Raw genomic sequence first — 21,285 nt, 5'->3', positions numbered from 1 at the left:
TTTTTTTTCCTCTCTCAATATTTAATTAATAAAATTTCAAATTGTGGATTATAAACTTGTTGAATTTCATGACTAAAATTTTGGTATTGTCTACCATATATTGAATTGAGATTATTACAATCTCAATAGCATAATCTTATTTTAATTTTGAATCATAGTTTTTGAATACTTATTTTGAATCAAATGACCCTTTGACTATATACATACAAAATTCGGTTCAAAACTTTAAATTAGACAAATCCTCTATTTCATATACTTCCTCTGTTTTAATTATATGTATCTAACTTTTAAAATTCATTTTTTACCTTAATAATAAGCTTTTATAACATGTTTTAGAGTGATCATAGTAACACAAATACTATGATATTTGCTCAAATATATCATTGAATTATCAAAAATAACTATACACTTAGCATAAAATAAATTCAATTAAAATGAGTTAAAATAAAGTGACATAAATTAAAAAATGTGTTACTATCACCAAAATTTGTACCGATGACGCTCGCCTTAGCTCACGTTCAAGATTTTGCTTCAATCGCCACACCCTTCTAGGGGCCTAACACTTGCCCTGATAGTCAGGTGTAGGTCGAGTACTTAAACGTCATTTTTCAAAGCTAATTAATTCAAAAGGTGAATTGTTACACACTTCTATAACCATCCTTACGTGGATCATTAAAATGGATGACACATGATATTTCTTCTTTAAAAAAAATTACTTTAATAATTAACAACACGAACATAATAAACTCATAACAATATGGGTGAACCATCTATAATTATTTGATAATGTATTTATGTGTTTTTCCCTTTTATTTATTAAACTCAATGCCTCTATTCAAACTATGTGTCATATAAATAAATTAAAACGGAGGGTCACGACAGTTCGTTGAACGGACACATCAATTTGGGGGCTAAAACTGTCAACTAATAATTATAACTATTATATAGACTGAAAAGGCCAAAAATAGTAAAGAGAGAAACGAGCGAAGAATAAACGACTCATTTTTTTCGGAATAGATTTCTTCAAAGACTCTTATTTTTTCTTCTAATTTTATTGCTAGGGATTGTTTGGATTTCTCCAATTTTTGTGTTCAGTCTTGATTTTTCCGGTGGATGTTAAACAGTATATCAGCTTTTCGGTGAACTGATTTTTCTGGGGTTCTTTTTCATAATACATGGCAGTTCAGGTATGAAAAATCTTGTCTTTAATCGCTGAAAATTGTTGCTTTTTGTGTTTTTACCATTTCTTGATTGTATATTATGAACCCCTTTTCAGATTTTTGATGAATTATTCAAGCACTTGTGAATTATGGGTTTATCAGTTTTTAGTCTTTTACAAGATCTTTTGTTGGAGTAATGGTTATGCTCATGCTTGTGGATTTTTGGGATTTTTTTTTGCTTGGATAGAAGAATTGTGTTTGGTTTTTGAGCTGTTTTTGTTATTTTATTTGATAGGGAATTCAATTTTGTTGAAAATAGTCGAATTACGAGGAAAGTTAATATCTTGTCAAACCCCATTAGTTTGTTTGATTGATTGATTGTTAAATGGATGTTTCTGAATTTGTTTTTATTTTCTTTCAAGGATTAGTTTTTGTAGTTTGAGTTCAAAGGATGATGGGGAATTATAGTGAGTTTGAAGAAGAATGTTTCTTTGATAGCCGTGGAGAGATTTCTTCTGTTTCTGATTTGGGTTCTGATTGCAACGAGACGTGTGTTCATAATTGGGGTGACGAGTGTGTTTTAGGATATGACTTTTGGAATAAGGATCCAGAAAGTGTTGATGAACGGCGTGATAGATTTTTGAAGTGGATAGGTTCGAGTTCAAGTTGGGACAGACCTGATGGGAAAGAACAGGGTGGTGTTACTACTCATTACAGAAGGATGAGTGTTGATAGAATTAGGGATGGCGGTGAAACTGTGCTGGCAAATTCAGATTCTCAAGAAAGCTGTTTCTCAGGTCGGTCCTCTCAATCTTTCCACTCTAATGAAGCTTTGGAGTTGGATGAGGATGGTGCAGCAGAAGTAAGATTGCATTGGAAAATTAGGAATTTGGACAACGGAGTAGAGTTTGTTGTGGATGAATTTAGTCAGGAAGGTATGCTTAGCCAAGTACGGGAAGTAGGTTCAAACAAGTTGTTCACTGCTGAAGAGTTCCATAGAACTCTTGGGCCATCGCCCTTGGTTCAGAAATATCTGCGGAGAGCGCCGGATGGAATTGATACAGTTGATGCTAAGACAAAAACTAAAAGAAGTTGGCTTCAAAAGCTAACTGTTGCAACTCATAATAAGGTGAAGTCAATGGGGGACAAAGTGAAGGGCAAGGAATCCAATTTAAAGACAGGTACTAACATTCAGAGAGTTCGGGTCCACACATGTGGTAAGGAGTCAAAAGAACTGTCCTCACTTTACACAGGGCAAGAGTTCCTAGCACATGAGGGCTCAATTTCAACAATGAAGTTTAGTCCTTGTGGCCAGTATCTAGCAAGTGCTGGCAAAGATGGCACGGTGCGCATGTGGAGGGTGATTGCAGATGAAATTCCAAACAACCTGAATGCACATGATGGTGACTCCTCTTGTTTATACTTCTCACTGACTCCTATGTCCAAATTAGCTTCTCTGAATGACAACAAAGAGAAAATTAGTGTGTCAAAAATGATGAGGAAATCACCAGAATCAGCTTGTGTCGTTCTCCCACCGAAGATTTTCCGGATATTGGAGAAACCATTGCATGAGTTCCATGGACACAGGGGTGAGGTCTTGGCCCTTTCATGGTCCAGAAATGGGGTCAGTATAATATCTTTGTGGCGCAATTACACTAACTGTCCTTTGTCGCCTCCTATAATATTTTCCAATGTGAACACAGTGTAATTCTGGTAATGAACATCATTTTCTGCAGTATCTGCTGTCATCTTCAGTTGATAAAACAGCTCGTCTCTGGAAAGTGGGGCAAGATCAATGCCTTGGCGTTTATTCACATAATAACTATGGTGAGCTTGACTGTATGTGGTTACTCCTTATATTAAAGTATTTTCAATAATCTTTTAAATGGTAAAGGACCATGTTACCAATATGTCAATGTTGTGATCTTTATGCAGTCACTTGTGTAGAATTCAATCCAACAGATGATAACCTTTTCATTAGTGGTTCAATAGATGGGAAAATACGTCTCTGGGAGGTGCATGGTTGCCGAGTAATCGATTGGACTGATGTAAAAGAAATAGTGACTGCTGTTTGTTATTGTCCTGATGGAAAGGTTTGATTGCATTGCTGTTACACTTTTCAAATATTGTGCCATCTTTTTATGGACTTTCGTTGATTTATTGCTTTTAATTGATCCAGGGGGGCGTTGTGGGATCCATGGATGGCAATTGTCGTTTTTATGATGTAATAGGTAAGGACATACCTTCTCTTTTTGCCCTTTGTTTTTTTTTTCCCCTTCTCAAGCTGATATGGCCTCACTCCTATGTCTAATAAACTAATAAGTCTGGAAATTGATTGTGTTTTTTGTTTAAATTATCTGGAATTGGTTTTCATGGAACTGAATATATCATATCCTATTGTATATTATGCTCCGTGGAGGTGTTATTATGATACACTTATTTTTGTGTTTTACGAGATGAGTTAGCATGTTTATTCTCTCAAAATTTCTCCCCCTCTTTGCCCGTCCCCTTTTTGAGGTGAGGGCAAAGAGGTGATAGAAACCATTTCTTTTGAGGGTAGATTAGATTAGCAATTTATCTCTTTCTGGTCTTGAGTAGCCTTTATGTTCTAGCAAAGTCTATGGTTTGCTATCAGCTATGATATACGGATAACATACCGGTTTAATGACTGCAGTTTGTGGTGGTGGGTATGGGGGTTGGGAGGTAAGTGGTTGGGCTAGGTAGATGAATCGTACGACATAAAATGATCTTTAGATTTTCTTGAATTTAGTCGTTAGTGCTCTCTCTCCACCCACTTACATTGTCGAGGGTGGCTCTTCCAACCCCAACCTATAATTGCTATTTATAAAAGCATTCTGCATATGAATATACAAGCACAGTGAATGCTTCTTTCTTCTCATGCTACAAATATGGGGAAGTTCATTGTTTGTGAAAAAGTTGTATATCAAGGAAGAGTTTAGCACTAATATTTTTCATTTTAGCTAGAAAAGAGTTTAGTTTTTTTTCTGGAAGTTTAGTCAAGACGCTGGTTCTTAGTTTCTAATTCACGTCGTCTGGTATCTTTGACATAGGTTAGATAGCTGAATGAGTTGTAAGTTGTTTTCTTATTGCCTGATATAGGGCTTGAATTCAAGGGAACTTTTAAAAGAGTTGAGTTAATACTTGATAGTATGGGTGAACTTACAGAAATGTCAATGACAACATGCATTGTTAATGTATGCTATGGGAGAATAGAAATCAAATTCTTGGAGCATAAACCTGAAAGGATACTTAATAACCTGATTTCAGTATGAGCTTTAGAAAAATGATCAACATGCTTCATAGTAAAGAAATAGTGAAATCTCTGTATCTGACAAAGGTTGCCAAATATTCCCATTTTGGCAATCTTGGTCCCCTTATTGTTGAAAGAGGGTAGTTGGTAGAGCTGGACCTATCAAAGATAAACTTTTATGATCCTTCCAGTGTGCTCTCTAGCATTGTCAAACGGATGCGAAAATATTCACTTCATCGCTGAAAAGTGCTTATGGTATGCCTAAAATGAGAATGTTCTGGGAGATTTTTCTTCTGTGATAAATTTTTCTTGAGGCAGATGTGCCATGGTGGATGTATTATATCCATGACTTAATTCTTTTTTCTTTCTTTATTGAGTCCTGGTGATAGCTTAATTATATTTTCCGCTTGAATGTACTCTTGCTGGCAATTGACACTCTGCTATCATTCCTTTGGGTTAGGTAATCAATTGCAGATGGGCTCACAAGTATGCCTGCCAGGAAAGAAGAAGCTTGCTCGCAAGAGAATAACTGGATTTCAGGTAACCATTTGCTTTCAATTTTATTTCACCAGAAGAACTCGTGCTTATTTTATATTTTTATGTGCTTAAGAACTGATGTGTGAACTTGTTACAATGAAAATGAAGAAGAACTTCAGGTCTACAAGGTGTAAACAATAGGAAATAGGAGCTGTAAATTGCAACAGAAAATCTGAAATTGAAGCAGAAGGCTTAAGTTTTCTTGAGTTCAATTTTTTCACAAGATGTTTCATTACATATGGTGTATTTATAGATAAAGTGTGAGAATTACAACCACATAATAAGCAAAATATCTCACACCAAACTATGTACCTATGTGGCTCACTAACCACCACACATTTTAAATCAAGACCAACATATCTACTACAAAATATCTCCAACCTAGGAGTTTCTAGATAATTCTTACTTTTCTAACATATCTAGTACAAAAATATCTCCAACCTAGAAGTTTCTAGACAAATCTTAATTTTCTAACACTCCTCCTTAAGATTTTTCATTGAAACTCCTTGCAACAACCTTTGAAACTCAAACTTCTTAGTGGAAAGAGCCTTGGTCAGAATATCAGCCTGTTGATCGTCACTGATGCAATGTACCAACTTAACTTCACCATTCTTCTCCGCATCTCTTAAAGCATGAAACCTTATGTTGATATGCTTTGTTCTTCCATGCTGCCCCGGATTTTCAGCCATCGCAATGGCTGATTTATTGTCCACATAGATCACTGTTGGTTCTTTTGGCAACAAATTCAATTCCAACAAGATCTTTCTTAACCAAATTGCTTGATTTGTAGCAGATGCAGCAGCCACATACTCGGCTTCTGCTGAAGATTGTGCTACAATATCTTGCTTCTTTGTGCTCCAAGAAAAAATGCCTGAACCAAACGAAAAACAGTAACCAGAAGTGCTTTTGTAATCATCCAAACATCCACCCCAATCACTATCTGAATAGCCAATAAGAGATCCATTCTCCACATTTCTATACCAGATTCCATAATTAATCGTCCCTCTAATGTACCTTAACACCCTTTTAGCGGCTCCAAAATGCTTAGTGCTGGGACTTTGCATATATCGAGATAACAAACTGACAGCGAACATTATGTCTGGCCTAGAAGCTGTTAGATACAATAGACTTCCAATTAGACTTCTATAAACTTTTGGATCTGCCCTCTCTTCGCCATCATCCTTCATTAATTTTTCATTCACAACAAGTGGAGTTGCAACAGCTTTGCACTTGTCAAGCTTGAACCTTTTTAACAGATTCAAGGCATACCTCTTTTGGGACAAGAAAATTCCTTCACAAGATTGAGATATCTCCATTCCCAGGAAAAACTTCATTTCTCCTAGATCGGACATCTCAAAAACTTTTAGCATTTCATTTTTAACTTCTTGAACTGCAAGAGGATTTTCACCTGTAATAATCAAATCATCGACATAAACTGATATCATAATCAACATCCCATCCGCTTGTCTTTTGAAGTACAAAGTAGGCTCATTTAGGCTTCTGATGAAGCCTTGTGACAGCAAATGAGAATCCAGCCTACTATACCAAGCTCTTGGGGCTTGTTTAAGACCATAGAGAGCCCTTTTAAGCTTGTACACCTTGTCTTCTTCACCTGCAACTGTAAAACCTTCAGGTTGTTCAACATAAATGTCTTCCTCAAGCACTCCGTTGAGAAATGCAGATTTTACATCCAAATGGAAGATTTTCCACTTGTATTGTGCTGCGAGAGCGACTAGAAATCTTACTGTCTCATGCCGTGCAACAGGAGCAAACGTTTCTCCAAAGTCCACTCCAGGCTGCTGAGAATAGCCTTTAACTACAAGTCTAGCTTTATGCTTGAAGATGGAGCCATCTGGATTGAACTTTGTTCGATAGACCCATTTGACACCGATAACATTCTTCTTTTCTGGCCTATCAACCAACTCCCAAGTATCATTTTTATTAATCATGGCAAGTTCCTCCTTCATTGCTGAAATCCACACTTTGTGGTTTGCTGCTTCTTCAAATGAGGATGGTTCAACAAGAGCAAAATTGCATTGCTCATAAACTTCTGCTAGTGATTTGGTCTTCAAAACAGGAGAGTCTGTAGTCAATTCAACATCTGAATTGTTTTTTGTTCCAGAAATAGGACTAGAGGGAGTATCACCTTTTTGCTGATGTGGAGTTGCAGCTGAAGTATTCCCACCTTGGTTCTTCACAACAATATCTCGATCCCAATCATAGTGGCTAGACTCATCCACTATAAGATCTCTACTAACAAACACCTTCTTACTACTAACATTGTACACTTTGTATCCTTTTGCAACTGTACTATAGCCCAACAGAACACACAGTTCTGCCTTGCTATCTAATTTGCCTCTTTTAGCATCAGGAACATGTGCATAGCATACCGAACCAAATACCTTCAAGTGTCTTGCAGACGGCTTGATACCCTTCCATGCTTCAAATGGTGTCATGTCTTGGACTGCTCTAGTTGGTAATCTATTTAGCAAATAGACAGCGGTATTGACTGCTTCAGCCCAAAAGTATTTAGGCATCTTCTTTTCTGCCAACATGCATCTCGCCATCTCCATTACAGTTCTGTTCTTCCTCTCAGTAACCCCGTTCTGCTGTGGAGTGTAGCTAACAGTGAATTGTTGTTGGATACCCAAATCTTTACAATACTTGCTGAACTGATACGAAGTATATTCAGTTCCATTATCGGATCTAATATACTTCAATTTACAGCCACTCTCCCTTTCTACCATAGCTTTGAATTCTTTGAAAACAGAAAACACTTGATATTTGCTACTAAGAAAGTAGACCCATGTCATTCGAGTCAGATCATCTACAAAGAGAACAAAATACTTGTTTCCACTCAAAGAAGCCGTCCTCATTGGTCCACATAAATCTGTATGAACCAACTCTAGCTTTTCCTTAGCTCTCCAAAGACTTCCTTTAGGAAAGGATCGTCTACGCATTTTACCAAATTGACATGACTCACAAACATCTCTACACATGTCAATTTTGGGTACTTCAAGCACCATACCCTTTGATTGCATATACACCAGTGAGCTAAGATTATAATGACCGAACCTTTTGTGCCAAAGCCAAGTATCACTCAATTCAATATTAAAAGAGCAAGTATCAATAGAATAGCATGAAATTGGAAAGGAATTGTCAATCATGCTAATTTTAGCTACTTCACATCCTTTAGGATCATGAATGACACATTGTTTATCCTTAAAATTAAGAGAATAATTTTTATGAAGTAATTGAGCAACACTTAACAAGTTTTGTGTCAAATTTGGCACATAAAGAACATCATTAATAATTTTCGTACCTTCGTCAATAGGAAATTTTACTGACCCTCTACCGTGAGCTTCCACCAATGCGCCATTTCCAAGCTTCACTTTGGTTCTATCAGATCTGTCCAAGGAAACAAACAGATTTTCATCAATTGCCATGTGCCTTGTGCACGCGCTATCAATATACCATTTACATTGGTCAATATGTGATGTGTGCGAGGCCATGAAAACCTCCTCCTCTGATTTTCCAACTTGGTGATCATCTGCGAAATTCACTCGATGGGAAGACTGGCCACTTTGATTTTGCTTTTGCCTACAATACTTCTCAATGTGACCATACTTCTTACAATATCTACATTGAATTGGAGACCTCTTTGAATTCTGCCAACAATTCTTCTCTAAGTGGTTTGTCTTCTTACAAATGCCACAAGGTGGAAATTTTCCTTTTATCGACAAATCACCTTGGTTTCCACCAGATTTTACCTCTCCAGATTTATCCAACCAGACTTTTCTGCTTTCCTTTTGATGTTTGAATTTATGCCTTGCTTGAAAGGCATCTTCCACTATCCCTTCACTTCTCATACTGACCCGTTGCTCTTGGACTTGCAATTTGGAGATTAGTTCGGCTATTGTAAGAGTAGTCAAGTCACAAGACTCTTCAATAGCTGAGATTTTTGATTCAAACTTGTCTGGAAGGCTGACCAAGATCTTCTCTACAACTTTCTGATCTGGAAAGGTTTCACCAAGTATTCTTATCTGGTTCACAATCTCCATCAGCTTTGAAGAGTATTCTTTCACACTATCTGAGTCTTTCATCTTCAAAAGCTCAAACTCTCTCTTCAATGCTAAGAGTCTAACAGACTTTACTCTACTGCTGCCTTCAAACTCCTCCTTTAACTTATCCCAAGCCTCTTTGGCTGTTTCACAAGTCATAATCCTCGTAAACATCACGTCCGTAAGACTTGAATGTATGCAGGTGAGAGCTCGTGGGGATCTAGTCACCAACTCATCATACTTCTTAATTTCATTGAGAGTTGCATTAACTCTCAATGGCTGGACAGCAGGTTCTCCAAGCTCAACAACTTCCCATAAGTTGAGAGCCTTTAGATAAGCCTTCATTTTGATAGCCCATATGTGATAATTCTCTCCGGTAAAAGTCGGAGGACCTGTCGTTGGTTGATTTTCAGGTGCCATGAAATTTTTTTTCAGCGAGCAAATTCAAGAAAGAACAGAAAGTAGATGAGCGAAACAAACAAAATTTGATTCAGATCCCTTAGGAAATAGGCTCTGATACCATGTTACAATGAAAATGAAGAAGAACTTCAGGTCTACAAGGTGTAAACAATAGGAAATAGGAGCTGTAAATTGCAACAGAAAATCTGAAATTGAAGCAGAAGGCTTAAGTTTTCTTGAGTTCAATTTTTTCACAAGATGTTTCATTACATATGGTGTATTTATAGATAAAGTGTGAGAATTACAACCACATAATAAGCAAAATATCTCACACCAAACTATGTACCTATGTGGCTCACTAACCACCACACATTTTAAATCAAGACCAACATATCTACTACAAAATATCTCCAACCTAGGAGTTTCTAGATAATTCTTACTTTTCTAACATATCTAGTACAAAAATATCTCCAACCTAGAAGTTTCTAGACAAATCTTAATTTTCTAACAGAACTTCATGCAGTACTGCCCGAGCGACTCTAGCAAAGTCATGGTAACTTCTGCTGACTCGCAAGTTAGAATACTTTGTAGATCCAATATCATCTGCAAATTCAAAGGTGTGTCTGATACCTTTGATGTGAATTCCTTTTGGCACCAAGCTGGTTGCCAGTGAGAACGTAAGAATTGTGTTCTGAAAGTATTGTTTGCTGCATGTCCAGGAATTCGAAATTCAGGGAACCAATTTCCTGCATCTTTCACCTCAGACGGGAAACACATTCTCGCAGTTACTGAGGATTCAAATGTACATATCTGGAACTACGCTGACCAAGGCCGGAGAACAAACAAACTGAAAAAAGTCCGGTCATCAGAGAGTTTCTTTTCTAACAATGCATCAGTTGCCATACCTTGGTCCGGCTTCAACACAAATCCAGGAACGCTACCTAGAAGTATTTTAGAAAACGGAAATGTCAACAGGAACTCACTGCCAAGGACCTCCGATTGTTTCTCCCTAGGGCGTACATTTTTGGTAGACTCTCTTTCTAAGGGCTCCGCGACATGGCCAGAGGAGAAACTGCCTAATTCTTCGAGTCCAGTAACCGTCTTCCCTTCAGTATGCAAGTCTGAGTACAAGTTCTTGAAAAATGCTTGGCAAGGTGCATTGAGCTCTCCTCATCTGTGGGGTCTTGTGGTTGTTACTGCTGGATTGGATGGATGTATTAGAACATTTCTCAACTATGGATTACCAATTCGTTTTTGAAATCTTTATTTGTTTGTAAATTATGATCATATTCTCTTTGCTTTGTTACCAAAGTGGTTCAAAGGTAAAGAGATCCTACTGTTTATAGTATAGGATTGGAAGTGACATCTATTGGTCACTTTCATACATATATATATATTCTTTTATTTGTTTGAATTAAATGTGATAAGTATTATTCAATTATTTTCCAGCACCAAAAATAGTGCTGGATATTACAATTGTCAAAATGCAGCTCAATCTTTTCAATAAAGTCTTGCCAGTTTTTGCATACACTACCAGTTTCTGAGAGCTGATCTATCTAACCAGCTCGTCGGGTGTTCAGTATGAAAGGAATATGTTTTCCTAGAAAATAAATGGTTTTCCTACTTATTATTTGGATGGTTTGTATTGTATCGTTGGCATAGTTATATATTTTATTGACTAGTAGGACTAGAACACACAACCTCAAGGATTTTCATAACACCTTAACCACTACACTATACATTTAACTTGTGTAAAGAGGTGTCAATACTTATATATCTATCTATCTATATATATATAATTTGATCTCTATATACAATATAATTTTCCGGCAAAGAGGTGTCGCTAGATACCCTTGCATAAGGGTGGGTCTGCCCCTGGATACAAACAAATACAATACAATACCTTATGAAACAAACAATCATAGAAACAGAGTGCAAGTAAGCAAGAAGATATTATCCCTAGAACATTTATATATAATCTCGCAAAACAATATAGGAATGGGTGAGGTGGGGAGCGAGGTTGGCGGTAGCCAGGTGGGTGTTGAGGGTAATGGGCAGGTGGGGAGGAGATAATGAACTTGAATTGTCATTTATAGAACTTGTTTTCCCTAATTTTCTTAAGGAAGTCACTTTTCTCATTTTCAAGAAACATGTTTGATGTTTTCCTAGAAAAAATATTTTTGCAAAACACTGACATGAGAAAATTGAAATGTTAAAATGCAGCTTAAGAGTTTCCCAAATGTTAAAATAACTACCTCCTAATACCAACACAAGCTTCTGAACAAAGCGATCATGCAACTAAGAGACTCGACGAATGCAACTCATAATTGTGTAATACTCACTCCGTCCTAAATCACGTTTCACTTCTTGAAAGTCAATTTAATTGTGTTTGAGGCTATTAAATTAGATTATATATTAATCAAAATTCACATGATTTAACGGTAAGAAAATGAAATATGACAAATAATTTGGGACAAAGAAATAAGTCGATCTGTTTGGACATCTCAAGACACTTTTTTGGAGGAACAGAAAACTAACCAAAACAAACTAAAACTATTTTAGTCGATGTACATACAATTATTTTTTAAAATTCAAGAAGATACAAGTATGTTTATATTTATTTTTTAAAAAAAATACTCTTTTATTTTTAATTTATGTATTAACCACCTTGTGTAGAAACAAACTGGTCAGTTGATTCAAATTTAGATCCACAACAAAATTAATATTAGTGGGAAAAATTGTGGCTATGTCACATCAAAAGAGTCCAAAAATTCTTCTTAAATAATTCTCACTGATGTCCATAATTTATGTTGTCCACACTTAATTAAATCAGTGTCTGAATATTTGTCTACAGGTTTTAATTTGGCTTAATATAGAATCACTCGCTTAAGCTTATTAGCATATTTTATTTAGATACTCGAATTAAATTATGTTTCAATTGAACACATTAGCTCCTAAGTCTTAATAAAGTGTTCTAAGAGACAGGTTCACTTCAAGTTTCCGAAAAAAATTTGCCCATAGTTTCACTTGTCTATTACATATATAACTAAGTTAACTATATAAAATATGACATATCACATTTAATTATACATATCAACCTTAATTAGAAAATACTTAATGTTTACAACTTGAGCGAATACAAATAATTAAAAAAAAAAACGGATTCAAGTAATTATTAGTGATATATGGTGTTAACAATTCAAGGTGGGTTTGGTACAAAAGAAAATATTTTGCACGAAAAATATATTTTCTTTCAACTCATTTTCAATAATTTTTAAAGCATTTATATATAATATAGATAAATATTATTGGAGGTGAAAGTGAAGGTTACAACTTACAAGTGTCGGGGTGAAGTTTAAGTTTGTTGTACGGACACAAGAAAAAAATAATTAATGTCGAACGTCACTTGTAGAACTTGTCGGAAAATCATATTTTAAGAAACTTATCTTTTTCAGATTTTTTAACAATTTTTAAAAATTTATATTTTTCTCCGTACCGAACACACGGCACACGGGCGGCTAAGAGGGGAATAAGCTCTCAGAGAAAATCAAATACAAAGAACAACAAAATCCAAAAAATAAAACAAAGGAAATATATTAATTTTTTAGGAAATATATTAATTTTTTTGAAAAAATATTGTCACCATGAGTTAATGCTAATCATTATGATTCTGTATATAGTTGGTCTATCTAAAGTATAGTATATTCATAGACTGGATCTAGTCATCTCACAGATTCAAAAAATTACAATAAAAATAATATTTCCCTGACCTACTATAGTGCACATTTTTGTTAGTCCACATTGTGTCATCATAGTTTCGTTTGATCTGAATAAACCAATGAAAAAAATTGGGAATAAGAAATTATCGTTACAGTAATCCAAGTTCGTGACACGTATTATTTGTTTTGACCCTACAATACTTGTACGTTAATTGTCCCTTGGGCTATACCAACATCAAGCCCAAAAACACGCATATTATGTGAAATTATATTTTTCTCCGAAAGATTGGTTAGACGACTCTGATCTTTGACCATTTCGTCACAGTCCAAACTCATATCTTGTATTATGTAATTTTGGCTCAACAATTCTTATATATATTGTCACACCCCTTTTTACGCGCGACGGAAGGGTTTTTCAAATTTAAGTGACGTTATTGATTTAGGGATTATTTTATTTTGTTTCAGAGTTGCCACTTGGAATTGAGTTGTGGTGTTCCAAGTCACCTTTTCTAATCCCTAATCAATAGGAAATGACTCTTTTAGTTTTGGTCTGCAAACCAAAAATTCGGATAAGAAATTCTGTTGACCGAGGGGAAGGTATTAGGCATCCCTCGAGTCTCGTGATTCTAGCACTGTCGCTTTTATTGACATATACTTATTTTTACTATTTTTGGATATATTGTGTCTACAGGCCATGATTTGCTTATTTTTTAATTGCTGAATTTTTATTAGTCTTAAACCGGATGCATAACTGCATTCTCGATTTTGACATTTGGAGACATAACTGTCTTCCCCTCTCAAGTTCATCACACCTAATAATCTCAATTTACACCTCTTGGTTTGAATTAACAAAATTAATTATTAAAATAATTTGGCCAAGGTGCGTAACCGCATCCTTGAATTTGGCCAAGGTGCATAACCGCATCCTTGAGTTTCTTAAGTATCTCAAAAAGACGTGGAACCACATTCTTAATTGAGATGAAATTTAATTATTATTATTACTCATCTAACAAAAAATAAAAAATAAAAAATTGTACGTTTTCCTTTTTCTTCCTTGGTTTTGTGCCTCCGTCCGTTTTCTAACCTTTTTTTTTCTTTATTTTTTTTTAAAAAAAAATATTTTTGCTGCTTTGGTTATTATTTTTATTTTTTATTTTTTTGGTTTTTTTATTATATTCTTTTCTTTGTTTTTTTTTTTCATTCTGTTTCTCTTTTCTTATTTTTTATTTGTTGTGTCGTATATGTAGGCAGGTAGTGTCTATATTGTTTTTGTTTTATTTTTATTTCTTGTTATTTGAAAAAAATAAAAATAGTGAGCATTGTACATCAATCCAACAATTATTTTCTCAAAATAATATTCAATAGCCTACTTTAGATGATAATTAACACTAGCATAAACCAAATTACAAATCAATTCTACCTCACAAATCCCTCATCCAATAATATCATAAACTATTTTACTATTTTAACGTATTTAGGCTAATAACGAAAGAGGCTATATTTTAAACAGTTAAATGCATATTTACACTAAAGTATCAATACTAAAAATAATAAGGAGAGAAAAGTAAGGCGTACTATCGGAATCAACTTTATAGATTACCTAATACATGGAATCATTTAAATAACTTTGTTCATGCTTTAATCCACAAATAAATATATTAAAAATAAGCAAAAAGAAACAGAATATGAATTTGTGTGGTAAAATTAGGAGCAAGAACGATATCACCGGATACTAGACATAAAGATCAAAATACGATACTATACAAAATTTATTCTAAATTTAACAATATACACATATTTACCATATTTCAATATTATAATGAAAAGGTTGAACAAGCATAGAATTTGAGCCAATTCATAACATTGGAATTAAATACTATATAATCACGAAAATCAAATTATAAAATAAATGTTAAATAGTACCTCTTGCGAAAATCAAACTCACGAAAAGAAAGCAATCCTAATAGGAAACCACGAACTTGAAACCACGAAAGCAAACCTCCAACTCAACCTTTATTTGTGAGTGGAGAAAAATATGTATAATAAGAGGACGAATACGTATGTGTTGTACGCGTAGAGAAAGAAGTATGTTGCTGAAAATCTGTTTTCCCTTCTATTTTTCTTTGCTAATGATCTATATCTTTTTTTCCCTCCGTGTTAGTAGTGTGTAGGTGTATTATATAGGAATTAGGATAGGTGTAGGAGTGGGGCAGTGGGTTGTATCGTGTCGGGTGTGGAATATGGAGGAAAATGTGAGGGAGTGGGAGTGTGGGGTGGGTTTTGTTAGATTATTTAGGTTATTTTTATGTTAGTTTTAGTTTGGGATAAATGTCTGAAAAATATCTCAACTTTGGTCGGATTTACTGTTACGATACTAAACTTTCATGAGGACCTATTACCTCCCTAGACTATTTAATACTGTATTTTAAACATATATATTTGCCCAAGTGGACATAAAAAATAATGCAAAATTATAAATAGTAATGTGTCCACGTGGGCACATATATACATTTAAAATACACTATTAAATAGTTCAGGGGGTAAAAAATACGGTATTGAATAGTCTAGAGAGGTAATAGGTCCTTATGAAAGTTTAGTATCACAACAACAAATCCGACCAAAGTTGGGGTATTTTTCAGACTCTTATCCCTTTTTAGTTTTATTAACTACACATATAAATAATAAATTATAATAAAATATCAACTGATTAAAATAATAATAAAACTAACAGCAAAACAGCCCGCAAAAGCACATAATTGAAATTTAAAACTCTATCCCTTCATACAATTCTTAGGCACAAAAATAGAAACTGATTTTTATATAAATATTTATTTATTTATTTTTCTAACAATCTTTGACTCATTCCTGCATGTTTTATGATATTAAAGCAAAGCAAAATCTCATACTACTTTGTTTTAATCATAATTATTAATAATGTAAAATACTTTTAAAAGATTATTATCAAAGAAAATATTTTTTAAAATATCCAACAAGTTTAATATATTGAAAAAATCTTTTTTTTTTTAATTTTCAAATCTTTTAAAATAAACTTACTAAAATAAAACAAAAATCAAAATATCTAACTTGACCTAAAATAAATATTTAAGGAATAAAAACAAATGTAAAGCTTTATGTTTGGTCAAAAATTACGTGTCTACATATATAATATTCCTTAGACTACGTCATAATTATATATGTTCAAATAAAAGCATATGTGCACCATGTCAATGTGCATATGGCCTATTTAATATGACATTTGTTTTACTTTTTTCCCAAATTACCTAAGATGTCATATGTCTAAAAAAAACTTGTCATCAGTAGTTCACCATTCACCTTGATGAGAATATAAGTTAGTTATTATTGTTCACTATTCACAAAGTTAGTTAGATACATGTTTGTTATAGTACTGTTAGAGTTAGTTACAGGAAGTCAGAAGTCTGTTTTCATTTTGTTAGTTAGTCTTCAATTTGTATATCTATATATAGATTCAGATGTAATAGTTACTCTCTTAATTCATTTTCAATGAAACAGATCTTCATATAGCTTTTCCAGAATCTTCTTTTTCTTCCTCCTTTCTCATATGAACTCAAGGTTCATCAATAGAGGAGTTTGATTGTTTAACATCACAACGTGTTGATTTCTCATGGTATCAGAGTAGAGGACTTAGATCCTACTTTCTTTCCGCATTCACAAATAGTTTGTGAACTTTAATTCTCGAAGAGTTACATTGTTCCCTTTTTCGATTCTCTTTCTATTCTCAATTTTTCTTTGAGTTTCAGTTGTTATTTCTCGATTGATTTTGCTTCTTCATCACTCGTTTATGTCCCTCTCCACGATTTCGTCTCACTATGGTTGATCAACAAGTTGATCCAATTTCAAGTGGTTCTACATCCACTGTTAGAATGGATATCCCTAGTCCTTTCTATCTACACCCTTCCGAGAATGCAGGTTCATCTCTATTACCTGGAGTTTTCAATGGTACTGATTATAGATCTTGGAGGAAAGCTATTCTTAGGGCTTTATTTGTTAAGAGAAAAACATGGTTTATCAATGGGAAAATTGTTAAACCCAATCCAGATGATCCAAGCTTCCAGCAGTGGGAGAGATGTGATGATATGGTAACCTCTTGGATTCTGAATTCCTTGTCACCAGATCTAAGAGATAGTCTGCAATATGTTAATAATGCACATGAATTGTGGACAGAATTGGAGGAAAAGTATGATCAGACTAATGGTTGTAAGTTGTATCAGCTTCAAAAAGAGATAAATGATCTTGTTCAAGGAACTTTGGATGTCACTGGATACTATATAAAGATGAAGAAGCTTTGGGAAGAAATGAGCACTGTTGATGTAAGCTATCAATGCAGTTGTGTGTGCACTTGTGATGGTAAAACTAAGTTGGTCAAGGCTAAACATGATAAAAGACTCATACATTTTTTGATGGGGTTGAATGAGATGTATACTGTCATTAGAGAAAATAGTCTCATGCTAAGTACCTTGCCTAGTATGGCACAGACTTTTGCAATATTATCTCAAGCGGAAAAACAAAGGGAAGTAAGACCCCATAACCACACAGCTTTAGATTCAACCTCTCTGAATGTTTTTGCTAGTAATACAGGATCTAAGGGAGGACCCAGAACAAACTACAATTCTTCTAAAGGCAACACATGAATGTCTGGAAATTCGAGTAACACAAGTCTGTTCAGAGGTAATTCTAGCACCATTAAGAGCTCTTTGTTTTGTGACTTCTGCAGGAGAACAGGTCACATAAGAGAGAGGTGCTACAAGCTTTATGGATATCCATCCAATTCAAAGGTTTCAAAGGGGAAGAGTGTTGTTCCTGCAACAAATATTTGCACCTCTGAGAATGATGGGAACCAGTGTGAACAAGACCCTGAGTTGAGGAAACAAATGCCATTGAACTTGTCCAAAGATCAGTATGAACAATTGCTCAATCTTTTGGGATCCCTGCAAGCTGGAACTACTAACTCAGACAACATATTGAGTGGAGCTGTGAACCTGGCAGGTATATTTGCTTGTTACTCTTCTATTACTGAGATAGGTGATCTTTCTTGTAGATGTGTAAAATTAACTGCTGATTCTTGGATCATAGACTCAGGAGCATCACATAAAACAATTCTCACAAATATTAGACCATTGTCATATCCTTTCCTTACCAGTTTACCAAATGGTTACAAAGTCAAAGTGACTGAAATTGGTGATGTTTGTTTAAGTCCAGTTTTAACTCTGCAGAAAGTGCTCTTTGTTCCTAGTTTCAAGTTTAATCTAATATCAGTTCATTGTCTAGATTTTCAACTCAAATGTGTAGTAAATTTTAACAACATTTCTTGTTTGTTGCAGAGCCCTTCTCTGAAGAGCCATCTGGAACTTGGTAGAGCCAAGAATGGTCTATATTACCTATGTTCAAAGTGCCACAACTGTTGTTCATTGTCTATTGGAAGCAATAGACCTTATGTCATTTCCAATTGTACTTTTGTTCCTTCTTTAGCTAAGTGTAATGAAGTTTCAATACCACCCATTGTAAAACATTCTTTTATTGATAATAAAGATGGTTGTCCTAAAGTTGATTCTTTTTCATCATGCCACATTACTGATTGTTCTTATTTTGTTGTTAAATCTAATAACTCTCAGATAAATGAACTCTTATGGCATGATAGATTAGGTCATGTACCTTTTGTAAAGATGAAAAGTATTCCAACTATATCCATTCATTTCTCCACTAAACAACCTTTCATTTGTATCGTATGCCCTATGGCTAGACAATCTAGAATGCCATTTCCAGAAAGCACAACCACTACTAGTAAGGTTTTTGAGCTGCTTCACGTTGACCTATGGGGACCATATCACATCCCTACTCATTATGGTTATCACTATTTCTTGACCATAGTAGATGACTTCACTAGATCAACTTGGACACAACTACTAAGGTGTAAAAGTAATGCCCTACAAACTATTAAGGCTTTCATATCTCTTGTGGAGAATCAATTCCAGACCAAATTAAAAACTATCAGGTCTGATAATGGTCTGGAATTCGCTTCTACTGAGGCCACTCAATTTTTCCAAACAAAGGGAATAATACACCAAAAATCTTGTCTATATACACCCCAACAAAATGACATAGTTGAAAGAAAACACAAATACCTCCTTGAGACAGCAAGAGCCCTCATATTTCAGTCTAAATTACCCACGAGATACTGGGGAGAATTTGTACTAACAGCCACATACCTCATCAACAAACTGCCTTCTAAACCTTTAAATAATAAAACTCCCTATAAACTATTATACCATACACCACCCACATACTCTCATCTAAGAAGTTTTGGATCCCTATGATTTCCCACTACTTTGAAAACTCACAAGGACAGGTTTGAACCAAGGGCAACATCACATATATTTGTTGGATATTCATTCAATACAAAGGGATATAAGGTATTAGATCTAGCTACCAAAAGAGTTCATGTGTCTAGGGATGTTATCTTTCATGAGTCTGTGTTTCCTTTTGTACTTACTCTCGATGGTTCCAGTTTTCCTTTTATTTTAAAGCTTCTAGTTCATCATTCAAATACTTCTACTTATACTTCAAATTCAACAAACATATTTTCTGATGATGAATTACTAGACACTAACATATCACATGCAGTTACTACAAATCAAATAATCAACTATACTGATGAAAAAACAGCCTCACCTGCAGACCATGATATCCATCCACCCACCACCATATCTTGTGATGTTATACCTGCCCTTAGAAGAACAACTAGATCACTTCACACTCCCACTTACTTGAAGGAATACAATTACAGTCTTCCTAACCTACAGTCTACCACAAGCACTTCCAGTCCACACCATTCCCTCACCTCTTTTGTATCCAACCATGACAATGTTTGCCTCACAACTTTATGTTCTGATAGTCAGCAGTTAATTGAAAACATGTCACATGACTGTGAACCTTCTTCATATGAAGAAGCAATCTTGCATCCTTCCTGGCAAAAGGCAGTGACATAAGAATTTGAAGCATTATATGCAAATAACAATTGGGAGCTAGTCCTCTTACCCAAATGAAAGAATGATATTGGTTGTAAATGGGTCTACAGAATCAAACACAAGGCAGATGGTAGTGTGGAGAGGTTCAAGGCAAAGCTAATGGTTAAGGGGTACACTCAACAAGCTGGCATAGACTATAATGAGACCTTTTCTCCTATGGTCAAGATGATCACTGTTAGAACTCTCATAACCTTGGCTTTTAAGAGGAGGTGGAACCTTTATCAATTGGATTTCAATAATATTTTCCTTCATGGTGATTTGAATGAGGAAGTGTAGATGACATTGCCACAAGGTCTTGCAGTGACCAGTCAAAATATGGTGTGCAAATTGAGGAAATCATTGTATGGCTTGAAGCAGGCCAGTAGACAATGGTATGAAAAATTGGCCAGCAGTCTTTGTTCAAGAGGGTATATACATTCACAGGGGTGTATTTAGAAGGGGTGTCGTGGGTTCACGTGAACCAATGCTCCCCTCTCTAGATCATATATAATAGTGTTATATTTTAAAAAAATATTTAAATATAGATGTGTGATCCACGTTTAAAATATCATATAATAATACAATAATGATTGAGTGCACCTCTCTAAGTAAGGATAAAAATTTAAGTCGTATATCCATCTTGTCCTTTTGAGTAACACCTCCCCAAGTGGTTATCGTTATACTTTTGACGTTTCAACTAATTTTCTTTTGTTTTTTTTCCTTTAACCTTTCAAAAATTTCAAGTGCCTTACATTGGAAGTTCCTAAAAAACTTTGCACTATAAGATTTTTATATAATTAAATCAAATGTGTATATTAAAATTTAAAATTAATAGTATTATATATTTTGGACCTATAATTTTAAAAATTTAATTGTTCATATTAAGAACCTAAAAGTCAAACTTATCAAATTTATATTTAAGATGCATTTTTTTCGTATTCGTGCACCCATCTTGACAAAATCCTAGATACACCTCTGACATTCAGATAGTGACTACTCACTGTTTCTTAAGAGAATGTGAGAGTGTTTAGTGTTTGTTTCCATATATGTAAATGATGTGATCTTAACTGGAACTGACTTGGAGGAAATCAACTC

At 34.6% G+C, this 21,285-nt stretch overlaps 1 protein-coding gene across 1 annotated transcript; it reads left to right on the top strand.

Annotated features, from left to right (window-relative positions):
• Window positions 1–1,573: 1,573 nt before the first annotated feature.
• Window positions 1,574–10,859, top strand: LOC125826584 (uncharacterized). Its single transcript, XM_049505936.1, has 7 exons — window positions 1,574–2,784; window positions 2,897–2,987; window positions 3,096–3,253; window positions 3,340–3,391; window positions 4,892–4,971; window positions 9,952–10,045; window positions 10,148–10,859. Exons 1-7 carry the CDS (start codon window positions 1,612–1,614, stop codon window positions 10,684–10,686), a joined length of 2,187 nt encoding a protein of 728 aa, XP_049361893.1. The 5' UTR covers window positions 1,574–1,611; the 3' UTR covers window positions 10,687–10,859.
• The last annotated feature ends 10,426 nt before the right edge of the window (window positions 10,860–21,285 follow it).

This window comes from Solanum verrucosum, unplaced genomic scaffold (assembly GCF_900185275.1).
Source record: "Solanum verrucosum unplaced genomic scaffold, falcon-dt-bn FXZP01000060.1, whole genome shotgun sequence".
In the NCBI taxonomy this organism is placed as follows: Eukaryota; Viridiplantae; Streptophyta; class Magnoliopsida; order Solanales; family Solanaceae; genus Solanum; species Solanum verrucosum.
This window is presented reverse-complemented; position numbering and strand designations above follow the sequence as displayed.